General features: G+C 41.9%; 1 protein-coding gene across 12 annotated transcripts in view; it reads right to left on the bottom strand.

Moving 5' to 3' along the window:
* Positions 1-5,512: 5,512 nt before the first annotated feature.
* Positions 5,513-13,580, bottom strand: part of LOC110501337 (immunoglobulin-like domain-containing receptor 2) — a 30,899-nt gene continuing 22,831 nt past the window's right edge. For 3 of the 12 annotated variants that reach the window (XM_036958641.2, XM_036958642.2, XM_021578828.3), the window contains 7 exons: positions 12,821-12,877; positions 10,086-10,232; positions 9,805-9,969; positions 9,277-9,390; positions 7,959-8,160; positions 7,012-7,738; positions 5,513-6,505 (listed from right to left, as the gene is read on the bottom strand). In XM_036958641.2, the coding sequence (XP_036814536.2) occupies positions 6,470-6,505; positions 7,012-7,738; positions 7,959-8,160; positions 9,277-9,390; positions 9,805-9,969; positions 10,086-10,232; positions 12,821-12,877 (1,448 nt within the window). In that variant the 3' untranslated portion in view covers positions 5,513-6,469. The remainder of the gene's footprint in view (positions 6,506-7,011; positions 7,739-7,958; positions 8,161-9,276; positions 9,391-9,804; positions 9,970-10,085; positions 10,233-12,820; positions 12,878-13,580) is intronic. The other 9 variants (XM_090215408.1, XM_036958646.2, XM_090215404.1 and 6 more) reach the window with 3 other exon arrangements.

Raw genomic sequence — 13,580 nt, 5'->3', positions numbered from 1 at the left:
AGGGGCTATAAAGCTGAAGCATCCGTTTACAACGGTTTCTCACCACCAAAAATGGTAGTGAGAGGAAGTCTAGTCGCGGGTAGTGGGAAATGGAACGAGGAGAAACTGGTCCGTGTCTGCTAATTTTCTTATTGATGAAACATCTGATCTCAATACATTTTCTGTTCGCAAAAGTCAAATCTGTTACGAACACAGTGCAGTAAGTTTTATAGACTTGACGCTTTGCCTAAGTAGAAAAAAATTGCGTTGTTTGTGCACTCTAGAGAGGCTTTCCCTAAAATAAATATATGATACAATAGGATCTCGCTAGCTTGTGCTTGGCTTTGCTTGTTCAACCCGCTATGCTTAATTTGCTCCCACTGTAAACGCCATAGATTTAACTATTTGTGGTACTCGTGTTGGAGTCTTTGATCATATCCACGTAACTGAATTAAACAGATGCTCTGTCCGGTCTGCAGTGCTGAGTCAACCTCCAGATTCAGATGCACTGTGTACCCACAGAGACATTGAGAAAAGGTGCAGATGTTCAGACGTGTGCGCCACCATGCAGATAACTATTTATTTTAACCTTTATTTAACTAGGCAAGTCAGTTAAGAACACATTCTTATTTTACAATGACGGCCTACCCTGGCCAAACCCTCCCCTAACCTGGACGACGCTGGGCCAATCGTGCGCTGCCCTATGGGACTCTGTACTACATTCTGTTCTGTACTGTACTGCAGCGTTAAGTCAATGTCTCCCTCTGCTGGACGAATATAACAACACTACCAGCATTTTAATCTAATGCATGTCTCAAGCTATTGTTAGTTAATAACATCTGGGAACCAGTGTAGATGAAAACGTTGGTATTAAGAATTAAAAGGCACACATCAGTTCTCTTTACCTATTTATTTAAAAAGTGTTACATTTATAGTATATTCCCAATACAAAATATTTTTCTAACTTAATTGATTGCAAAACCTACATATACTGTACATAGGCAGAAGTAAACAGACACGCACGTACACACAGCACTTTGTTTAACTAAAGCATCTCCATCTAATATATTTGATAAAAACTTCAGACAGGTTTGACATGTAAAAATGTAATGGACGTATAACAATTGTCACTGTACACTGGAACATGCCACACAAAGCATGGCCAATGATGATTTCACTTCACTTTCACCATACAACAGACAACTGTATAAACAACAGACAGAGAGAGATAGGCCTACTTGGGCAAACCTGAACAAGAAACAAAATACTCTATACAAAACTATAAAGTAAGAAAAGAGAGAAACACACTTGACAAAATGTACAATAAAAAAAATATATTCCTTCAACTGATGATAAACGTGCTATAAGTTCTTCATTGTCCTACAGGTAAATGTGGGTAAATTGTTTTGTTTTTTTATAAAAAGAAATGTACATGATTTCAACAGGTAAAATATGTGCCTTCCAGTTTTGGTATTCTAAATCATGAATCAAAGCGGATTTAGGTTAAATGCGTGACACATTTCAGTTGAATACATTCAGTTGACTAGGTACCCCCCTTTCCCTAACTTCCTCTAGCCACCCTCCCTCTGTCTTCTCTACCTTGCCCTCTACCTTGCCCTTGGGGGCTCCCGAGTGGAGCAGCGGTCTAAGGCAGTGTATCTCAGTGCTAGAGGCGTCACTACAGACACCCTGGTTGGAATCCAGGCTGTATCACAACCAGGCCGTGATCGGGAGTCCCATAGGGCGGTGCACAATTGGCCCAGCATCGTCCGGTGCAGTAAAGAACAAATATGAACTTCCACATAAAGTTGGATGCTACCATCATTTTAAGTCTGTACAGGTATGCATACAAATCATTAAAATCCAGACAGAAAATATTTACACAAGAAGCAATCTAATATCACACAGTCAATTAGATGAGTCACCTAATTACAGCATATCCTTTTAATAATTTTGGTTTACGAACCCATTATCTTCACTTCTCTTCCAAAGACAGACAGACAGTTTGTAGAGACATACAAAATCAAATCAAACTTTTTCACATGCGTCAAATACAAGTGTAGACCTTACCGTGAAATGCTTACTTACAAGCCCTTAACCAACAGTGCAGTTCAAGAAGAGTTAAGAAAATATTTACCAAATAAACTAAAGTAAAATATAATATAATAAAAAGTAACACAATAACATAACAATAACGAGGCTATATAGAGGGGGTACAGGTACCCTCTTCTGGATGACGGTGCGAACAGTGCGTTGGCGGTCTGGACAGTCATTGGCTGGGTCCTGGCCCAGCTGCAGAGCAGCCTGATAGGCCACAGCAGGAGGATAATGGGAGCATTATTATCACTAGACACACATAGCTCCCTTATAATATTGTTGTCCCAATCTCCACAGCACCTCAATGACATCACAATCGCCACAGCACCATTATGACATCACAACCTCCACAGCAACACTATGACATCACAATCTCCACAGAACCACTATGACATCATACAATCCTCAAAGCCTTATTATGGCATCCCTATACAATTATGACATCACATTCCACCTCTGCTGTTCCATTATGGTCACAATTGTCATATTCCCATTATGACAGCACAATTTCCACATCATGATATTACAATTGCCACAGCCCCTTATTACATCACAAGCTACAGTTTCATTATTACTTAATAATCTTCACTGCTCTATTACAATATGACATCAATCTCCACAGCCCCATTATAAGGCTTGCTTACTACGTCTGAGCTCTTCTATAATTCCAGAACCGAACCCTATAAAAGACGACTAACTTTAAGTCAATCGATACAGAAATAAACTAACAATTTGATAAAACCATAACATTAGTCGACGCAAGGCTTCATAAGCGCACTTCATTTTATGCAAATAGTCCTTCAAATAAATGTATTTTGTGGTGAAACGATTACCCAAAACACAGGGGGTGTATTCATTACGCCGATTCTGTTGCTAAACGAATCAAACCATTTACGCGAAATGGAACACGTTTTTGAAACGAAAACCAGAGTTTGTATTGGATAAATTCTAGTCGGTCCCTCTCCGTTTCGTTCCTTTGGCTCTGTTTGGTTCTTAAACGGTAAACGATTTATGTTGCAAGACGTAATGAATACACCAGGTGCCAATGCAACTTTACCAGGCAAAATCCGTCGGCGCGTGCCCAATCCCAACCCCAGCGTCAGGTGACATCGTTGAACCCGCCTCGAGCCGTAACAGATGCAACACAATGCAGGTGCGCATGGAAGACTCGTGCACATGGACAATAGTTTTGAAATACATGGAGGACTAAATGTATCAAATAGTTTGAGGAAATAGATCTAGGACTTTAAAATTGATTATCTTAACAAGATAACCCCTCTGGAAATTCCTTTTACATAGTGCCTTGAGAAAATCAGATATATTTTTCTATAGGCCTATAGTAAAAGTGATCTTTCTATATATCAATTTATATAGAAAGATATGTTGGGTAGGCTCCAGTACAATGCAACCCCTGACGTGACCATAACTTAATTTACATTAGATGGATGTATCAGCATAGTGTGCAGTAGTCGTGGACTGTCAGCTAGCCTATTCAACTCAGCAATATGATGTACTATAAAGGGGCCCCAGCTATCTCCTCTTCAGTGTCTGTCCTGCCCTGGGTTTGTGTCTTAATGCCAAGCTTGTTTGTACTCTCGGCAGGGTGGGAATTCCATGTCAACAGTCCATCGACACACAAAACAGGCAGGGAGAAAAGGGCCCAGGACTGTGGAGAGGTCACGGTTATGTTGCTCTGAAAGGAAGGAAGGAAGGTTGTTGGTGGGTGGTATTATTTGTAAGGCTCTATTCATACGGGTAGACAGTCACTCTATGAAGTTTGGCCAAGCCACAGCATTGAAGGATGGTAACGTTAAACAAGGATGGGAGTGCTTTTGTGTTAATAGTTTTCCAACATGTAAGCAATTCACTCAACACAACAACATGCCAACTTTAGTTCCACTCTCAAGAGCTCTTCTGGACTCAAAGTAAAGCACTTTGAGACCTTGTGAAAAATGTTTTATAAATGCAGAGCACTCAATTTTACATTGAAGAGGGATTCTGAATCTGTGAAGACCAGATAGTGAAGCGAAAGCTTCCTTCCTGGTATTGTGATGTCATCCTGGAAAGGATGCATCTTGGTCTGACTTGTGGAATCTAGAATCCTGTCATATTTCCTGCTACACTCCATTTCCCCTTGTCATGGTCAGCATATTGATCAATGTTCAGTGTTGTCCCACATTCAGAAGGGACAGATACAGTGAGCTCCAAAGTATTGAGACAGTTACATTTTTGGTTGTTGATTTGGCTCTGTACTCCAGCATTTTGGATTTGAAATGATACAATGACTATTAGGTTAAAGTGCAGACTGGCAGCTTTAATTTGAGGGTATTTTCAGGTAAACTGTTTAGAAATTACTGAGCTTTTTGTACATGATCCCCATATTTTAGGGGACCAAAAGTAATGGAACAAATGTACTTATGTCTATTAATTAAAGTAGTCAAAAGTTTAGTATTTGGTCCCATATTCCTATCTATTATTATCAGATTATTATTATTATTATTATTATCCTGAATATATTGTGAATAATGATGAGTGAGAAAAGTACAGACCCACAGATATCATAGCCGCCCAAAAATGTTAATCTCACCTGTTATTGTAATGGTGGGGAGTTAGCATGTCTTGGTGGTATTTGTGCATCTAACTTTCATCATTATTCACAATTCATTCAGGACAATAAATAATGGTAGTGTCCACATTAATGTAGAAGTGTTTAGGAACATATTCTATTCTTATTTCAAATGAAAGTGACTCCAACATTTACCATTAATTTCTATTGGGCACAAAATAATTTGAGAAAAAACCCAAATAAACAAGCAAATGCATCCAACAAATGTGTAGAGTCACAAGCTTGATGTAGTCATTGCGTGCTTTGAATATGGGACCAAATACTAAACTTAACTACTTTAAACACACAAGTGAATTTGTCCCAATACTTCTTGTCCCCTAAAATGGGGGGGGGGGGGGGGGGGAGGACCATGTACAAAAAGTGCTATAATTTCTAAACAGTTCACACCATATGAATCAAAATGCCCTCAAATTAAAACTGCCAGTCTGCATTTTAACCTCAGTCACAGTCTCTTTTCAAATCCAAATTGCTGAAGTACAGAGCAAAAAACAAAGAAAAATGTCACTGTCCCAATACTTTTGGAGCTCACTGTATTTCAACCACAGATACAGTATGTGTCTTGGGGAATAAGAGATATGGTATAAATTGTTCGTTGTTTCACCTGTGTATGTGTGAAAATGAATGGTCATTGTCAGAGAAGGGTGTTAAGAGTTGTGAATCTGTTGTGCTTGTGTGTGTGTGAAGAAAGTTGTTAGCAAGCGCTGTGTGTGTATTAAGCAGTTAACATAGATAAGCGATAAGATACACACACTCCATATCCAATGTACACACACAGAACATGATGTAATAATCACACACATTGGCACAATCTAAGATAGGCAACAGGTGTTTATCAAAATCATCAATATCAAACAAGTGAAATACAAACGTCTGCTCTGGCTGAATGGCAGTTTCAAACCACAGTTCAATACTGTGGGCTAATACAGAATAGCATTACAGTTCAGTTGCAAATCTGTAATACAAATTCAAGCTCAGTAGGTACAGTATATGACACACACATACACACAATGAAGACAGGTGAACCTGAGTTGCCATTTCATAGGCCCAATTGACATCTATTTTGTGTTTCCTATAGCATGATAACATTGTTGGCATGGGGTATTGGAGGTATAATTATAATGACCAATTGGTGAATATAGATCATTTCTGAAACAATCCAGCACTTTTACACACATAATGATCCTATTAAGTTTTTTTGATTACTTCTTTACCTACCTTTTTTCTAACCCCTCGTCCCAACTCTCCCCCACACCTAATAATACCCATCGATACATACAAATACCCCTAATTGCATCATTGTTGTCAGGGTAACTTTATGGGAACTGTAACCATGTTGTGTAGGTGAGAGAGGGGGACTGCTCTGTAGAATGCTTGGTTTGTGATGACAGATTAACCTGAATATGGGCAAACGGTGCACATACACACACGCTGCACCCATACATACCCATTTAAACGGTATATATGCGTGCACGCTAAACACACATACAATAATATTTTCCAAATGTTCCTCAATTCATGCATAAACAATGCACATTCCATTGTCTTTTCATGATCCCTGCAAGGTGCCTTCCACTCCTTCTGTGGAAAGAAGCCTTCTATTGGGTACGCCTCTCTCCATGTGGTTGATGCCTGATGTGCAGTTAGTCTCTAACCAAGATGATGCATGATATTTTAAGTGATGCATGATGTTTTAAGTGAGTGACGTGTGATTCTCAATATTGGCAGTGCAGTGCTCTGCAGGCACGGGCTTGGGTTCTCTCTGGTGTATCAAACTACGAGAGAGTCTCTGCTCAGAGCAGGGGTCTGTTAAAGAAATACACCAAGAGCCACACGTTAGATACCCTGCAATCATGTTGCTCATGCTCGATTAGTCAGGCCTGGTCAGTGAGGGGATCCACACCAATCATGCAGGTCATGGTTTGTTAGTAATGTCTGAGTTCCACAAGAACGATACAATCACACACAGTAACATACATTCTTGTTGGCATTAAGATTTGACCTTTTTTCTCTAAAATAAAGCATTAAACATTACATTATTTACAAAATAGATCAAAATGACATCAAAATAGTGCTTTGACTCTTTTTTTCACATAACAATCAATCAACATGAAATACTTTTAAGAAAATTATGTACAACACCCACTGATATAAAATAAAGACGCTAACCATGGCCAGTTGGTGTAATACTAAGACACTGGGATGGGTATACAGACTGTTAGAGTTGCTAGGCTTGCTACGTCTGAGCTCTTCTATCTGTGACAACCTGAGAGGGGGGGTTCTTCAACTTGATCCTTCTACAGGTAACTCACCATATTTCGGTTCTTGTCCCTATCCTCTCGGTACCCCTGTACGGTGTGTGCTAGTACTTTAGGGGGACGGGTGTAGGAGAACGGTTGCATGGACGGGTCAGTGGACCGGTACCGCTCTGAGGGCGGTTCGACCGTGCGGTTACGTTCAGCGGTTGGGTTGATCGTCTGATACCTTTCCACCTTCTGCTCTGAGTACGGAGGTAAAGAGTCCTCATCCTCGGGCCGGTTGCTAGACAACTGTCTGTAGAAACCATCACTGCCCTTGCCCTTCGAACTGGCCTTGGAAGGAGTGTCACTATCCTCGTCAGCCCGCCCCTTTCCTCTCTCGCCCCTCTCCCCTGCCCTCCCCCTCGCCTTATGCTCCAATAGGTCATTGAGAAAAGTGTAATCGTAACCCCTCTCCCCATGGGTGTGCTGGTGGGGGCGATCGCGATCGCCATCCCACGTGTCCCTCCTCTTCTTCTGCGGCGAGGGAGGGGGGCTGCGGTGGTGCCTGTTGTTGTCCCGGTCTCCATGAAAACGGCGAGGGGGTCTGTGGTCCCAGTAGGGAGGGTAGTGCTCTCGCACCCGTAGTGCCAGGTCGTGGTCCGTGTCCTGGTCTCGGGGCTCGCCCCTCCAGACACGGGGGCCGTAGGACATAGAAAACTCCTCCAACTCATCCAGAGAGCCGGTACGCCCCCTGGTGCCCAATGTCTTCCTCTCCAGGTGCACAGAGCGAGGGTTCCACCTGAAACACAGGGAAGACAGGGGATCAGAGTACATAACAGATGCACAGTGCTAACTAAAATTTTAGTCCTACACTAAATACAAGATAATCAGGAATACAATATACAATACATATACAACATCCTCTTCTCTTTCTCTCACACACACACACACAACGTATCTTGAGTACTGTAGAGACAGTCCTCACACAGTCATAGAGTTACAGTCACACTCAGTGGTACCTGCTGTTTTGTTCATCATCCGTGTCGTTGCCACGGTAATGCCTGGGTCGACGACTGTTGTGCACGGGAGCTGCCATGAGTTCTGATTGGTCATCTAGGTCGGCGATGGGCGGGAGAGCATTCATCTGGACTGTCCGATAGGTTTGCCGGAAATCCGTGTCCCCTCCCTCATGCAGAGAGCTGAGCTCTGACAGGCTACTGGCTGCTGGGACAACACATCACTATAGAGACTTTTACTGATTTCAAGAAAAGTTTTTACAATAGTATTTTGAATCTGAACTAATCTACGGCATCGACAGTACACCACCATCATCACTATGCATCAAGACTTCTAATCGAGTCACAGACACATCATCAAATTTCACCAAAACTAATGCAAATAACATCTGATAGACATAGTGTAAATACAGACTGCCAATTGTCAAAGCAAATGCTTTTGCTGATGGCTCTCATGGTATGTTGCTCTTAGTTTACATCTTGGGAGAGACATTATAGAAGGAATCTGAGCCAATTATGAAATTACAACATGCCACCCATAGAAACAGAATACATAGAATGGGTATGCGTTCCATGGAACACACCAGCCAAAAAGGGCTGTCTTCCTCCGCCTTATTGGAAATCCCAATGACAAGATGCTTTCCACGGCAATTCATAAATACATGTGTGTTCACAAACAATTACTAAACCTTCTTACACTACTGGTATGGAAATGAACTTTCATGTGAAATAGAGAACCATGCCATCTAATAGTATCAGATTAAAATGCAACAGTCCAATCAATACAGAGCACTGATGTCTTTCATCTAGAGTCAAATCGCCATCCATGGTCAAATGTGTTTGAGTGACATCATCCCACCCCAATGGTCTGTGCATACTGATGGTATTACTATTTGATTATCTACTTAAAAACCTTCTTATAAACATTATGATAATACAGATAACATCGTCCAAAAGATGTGCTGTACTTACTAATGTTGATAAGTTTACAAATGGATGATAAATCATTTAATAATGGTTTATAAGTAGTCCTTAAAATGGTTACCAAACAACATTTGACTGATTCAACACAAATGGATTCTCTCAGTAGATGGAATTAATGACATTCAGTGTATTTAGGGTTAGTTTGTTATTAATGGCGAAATCAATAGTTAATGGAGAATGTAACGGAGGGTTTCTGATGAAGAGGACACAAACCTTTACACAAGCACTAACCAAGACACTTACATACAAACACACACATTAAACACAGACCGAGACAAATACACAGACATGTACGTGTGGCGATTATAGAGAAACTACTGACTCCATACAGGCTTACATTGTGGAGGAGCCATCTTGGCAGAGGGAAACTGTCCCAGCTCCTTCTCCACGTAGTACAGAACCTTCATAGAGTTCTGACTGTGACTGGGCTGGAGGCGATAGCCACTGCGTACTGTAGACACAGACGCACACACCCGCACACACTTATATCAAGGATAAAAGCCACTATGGGCACAGTAAAAACCCAATTACACAAAAAAAACACATAAAAACACACACCCCCACATGAGCGTATGAATGCACCCATGCACACACACCCAGTCACCCACCCACACACACGTCTGGTCATAGACAACTCCACCCAGTTTAGAGACAGAAAATGAAGAGTGACATAAGAAGAGGGTTAGTTAACTCATGTGACCCTCTACAAATGGTAGTTAATGTTACTGTGATATATCATGCTGTATCATGTAGTTATGTGTTTGTGGGCGTGTTTGTGTTAAACTACATTTCCCACAATGCAGAATGGCTTATCCAGGTCCTGCAGACTGAAAGGACGAGCGCAGGTGTGGGTCGGATCACTCACCCCCAGCTAAGTTATTCTCCACTGAGGGGAAGGAGAGCATCTTAGGGTCCGCGAGGGACGGAGGGGCAAAGGGGACCATGGTGGGGACCCCAGGGATATAGTAGGGGGGGTACACAGCAATCTGGGGGGGCTGGCCACTCTTTGCCATCTTCCCTGCCTCATAGACTGGAAAACAATGACAAACAATATTAAAATCCTAAACTTTTTAAAAGGTAAGCAAGTGAATGTAAGACTGTGTGTGTTTGTAGTTATGTGTTTGTGGGCGTGTTTGTGTTACTCACGGTGACGTGGGCAGCAGCAGGTGTCGGGGCAGCAGCAGCAGCGGAGGTAGCAGCAGCAGGAGTGAGGGCAGCACTGACACCAGCAGATCCCCATCAACAAAAGGAACAAGATACTGCCCAGGACTACAGATCCCACAAACGTCCACTCTGGAACACAAACACATAGATGAATAAGACTACAGATCCCACAAACAGTAGAGATACACATCTTGTTACTTGAGTTAGTAACTACATGTGACTCACTCAAGTTACATCTTCTGCATCTCTGTCTATAATAACCATTGACATAAAAGGTCATATTAACCCCCCAACACTCTGGGTGTAGAGAGGCAGAGGTTGCTGGCTGCACGACAAGGCTCTCAACACTAATGATGAATTCGTCAGGGCGTAAGCAGAAATGAAAATGTCAATACTTCAGTGAGCCCCTTGTGAAGAAACACATCCCAAGTGGACCTCTTCAGAGAGACATCTCATTTTCAAAAGAGATGGGGGGGGGGGGGGGGTACGGTTTCTTGTGAATAATTCTGCTCCATTGAGGAGAGGTATTAAATACACACCATGCATTTAGTACTGTAGTAAGAATATGATTGGGACAGTAAGGCATCCATTTTATAAAAGCCGACAGATAATTTGTTTGCTCGACATGGTGGGATCTTTTTGTGTCGGTAAAATTAATTATTGCGAGCAATGGCAGTGGAAACTCCTTTATGTGCAAATATTGATATAATAATCATATACATTTAAAGTCCGTTTTTCACACTTCCTGACATTTAATCCTAGTAAACATTTCATGTCTTAGGCCAGTTAGGATCACCACTTTATTTTAAGAATGTAAAATGTCAGAATAATAGTAGAGAGAATGATTTATTTCAGCTTTTATTTCTTTCATCACATTCCCAGTGGGTCAGAAGTTTATATACACTCAATTAGTATTTGGTAGCATTGCCTTTAAATTGTTTAACTTGGGTCAAATGTTTCGGATAGTCTTCCACAAGCTTCCCACAATACATTTTGGGCCATTCCTCCTTTCAGAGCTGGTGTAACTGAGTCAGGTTTGTAGGCCTCCTTGCTCGCACACACTTTTTCAGTTCTGCCCACAAATGTTCTTTAGGATTGAGGTAAGGGCTTTGTAATGGCTAGCTATACCTTGACACTGAGTTTGAAGGTAGGCCTTGAAATACATCCACAGGTACACCTCCAATTGACTCAAATGATGTCAATTAGCCTAAGCTTCTAAAGCTATGACTTTTTGGGAATTTTCCAAACTGTTTAAAGGCACAGTCAACTTAGTGTATGTAAACTTCTGACCCACTGGAATTGTGATACAGTGAATTATAAGTGAAATAAGCTGTCTGTAAACAATTGTTGGAAAAATGACTTGTCATGCACAAAGTAGATGTCCTAACCGACTTGCCAAAACTATAGTTTGTTAACAAGAAATTTGTGGAGTGGTTGAAAAACAAGTTTTAATGACTCCAACCTAAGTGTATGTAAACTTCCGACTTCAACTGTATTGAAGTAACATGGAGTCACAAGATATGTTGTGTGGTCCGCCACTACAACTCGGGAAACCATGCAGTTTATTAGGCTACAGATGAAATAAGTTACGATTAACTTCACAGGCTGGTGATAGTGCACGTGATGAGCTTGATGCTCCTTTCCAATAAATATCGAGGGTCTTATTCTGGTGACATGATGATCGATGCTTGGCTGTAGTTTGACAAATAAAATCATGTTGTTCTTAGCAATAATAATCACATAATGTAGGTAGCTACTATGACTGCGGGATGTTGGCTCTAGCGCACGTGCCATGACCAGATGCTACAGGTTTTGTGACATGGGAATTTAAGTACGTTTGATGGAAACACATCTCTCTCTCTCCCTCCCCTCCCGGAGGACCTAAGCCCTAGGACCATGCCTCAGTCCACCTGGTCGTGCTGCTGCTCCAGTTTCAACTGTTCTGCCTGCGGCTATGGAACCCTGACGTGCCACCTTGTCTCAAACCTGCCTGCAGTTTGGACCTGCCTGCTCTCTCTCGATCGACCACTCAACCTCTGAATGCTCGACTATGAAAAGCCAACTGACATTTACTCCATAGGTATTGCATTGACCTGTTGCACCCTCTACAACCACTGTGATTATTATTTGGTTCTGCTGGTCATCTATGAATGTTTGAACGTCTTGAAGAACGATCTGACCTTAATGGCCATGTACTCTTATAATCTCCACCCGGCACAGCCAGAAGGGGACTGGCCACCCCTCAGAGCCTAGCCACTGTGCTTTTACACCTGCATTGCTTGCTGTTTGGGTTTTGGTGACATCTGCTGATGTAAAAAGGGCTTTATAAATAAATAAATATTATTTTATGCAGATTTTTGAAGATTCGCATGAAAATATGTCGCAAATTGGACAGAAACCTAGCTAGTGAGAGTGAGTTAATGCATGACTGCGCAGATGCAGAATATAAGATGAGGCCACATTGGTTCTTTCCTCTGCAGTTGTTAAAGCAATCAAGATTCCCAGAAGATGATTGGACAGTGAGAGAGCAGCATGGGGGGGTTGCAATGACAGGTAAGCAGAGCCAGAGCAGGGGATGTCACCGAGGGGAACAGGTAAGGAAGGGACAGGTGAGGTGAAAAGGCAGCCATTTTTGGCATAATCACACACAGACTAACAGAAAGACAGACAGACAGTGACAGACCGTGGCCAGCGAATGAGGAGGCAAGCAGCCATACCTGGTATAATCTCCACATCAAACTCTGGCAGGAGATCGTCCAGCACACCTGTCCTACCTGCAGAGAGAGGGAGACCAGAGGTGAGGCGCAGCAGACAGGAAGTAGCAGAGGGCAGAGGTCAAAGGTGAGGCAAATCAGCCAATCAGATGGAGTTATTGACTGAGGATCATGCATTGAGACTGGCAGAGATGAATCGACAGACACCAGGGGAAAACAGTACAATTCGTTAACACCTGATGCTGAAGCCAAAGTGATAATCATCAAATAATTTCCCATTATTAAAAATGGTTTTGAGAGAACATGTTAATGGGGGTGAAAACAAAGTTCAAAGTGTGTCGCTTAATGAACTTTATGTAGTAAAAACCATGAGCTGACGCAAACCCAACATTTTTTGTTGAGGTGCTGGCTAACAGAGGGTAAACTGTAGAAAAAGAAAGAAAGTGGCACACTCTAAATATGCTCCAAACAATTCAATGGGTGCACCTAACCAACATTTCGGCACGCAGCGTCTTCTTTAGGGTTATTGATCTCCACACACACTAACCCAGTCTTAAAGGCCACGAGTTCTGAGATCAAGGATCAAACTCTCATCTCACACTGAACCTAATTTTAGCAGGGTGCGATATTTCTGTGATGTTACTGTACAAACCCGCAACACACACAAATACACATCCAACATGCTCCACACGTCACATGATACTACAAGGCAAGCTAAAAGATCTGTAATCAGTGTGAGAGATTGACAACATAACCCATAACT

The sequence above is a fragment of the Oncorhynchus mykiss genome, chromosome 22 (assembly GCF_057628025.1).
Source record: "Oncorhynchus mykiss isolate SJ-2025 chromosome 22, ASM5762802v1, whole genome shotgun sequence".
In the NCBI taxonomy this organism is placed as follows: Eukaryota; Metazoa; Chordata; class Actinopteri; order Salmoniformes; family Salmonidae; genus Oncorhynchus; species Oncorhynchus mykiss.
The sequence above is the reverse complement of the archived record's forward strand: the minus strand, read 5'-3'. Positions and strand labels throughout refer to the sequence as shown.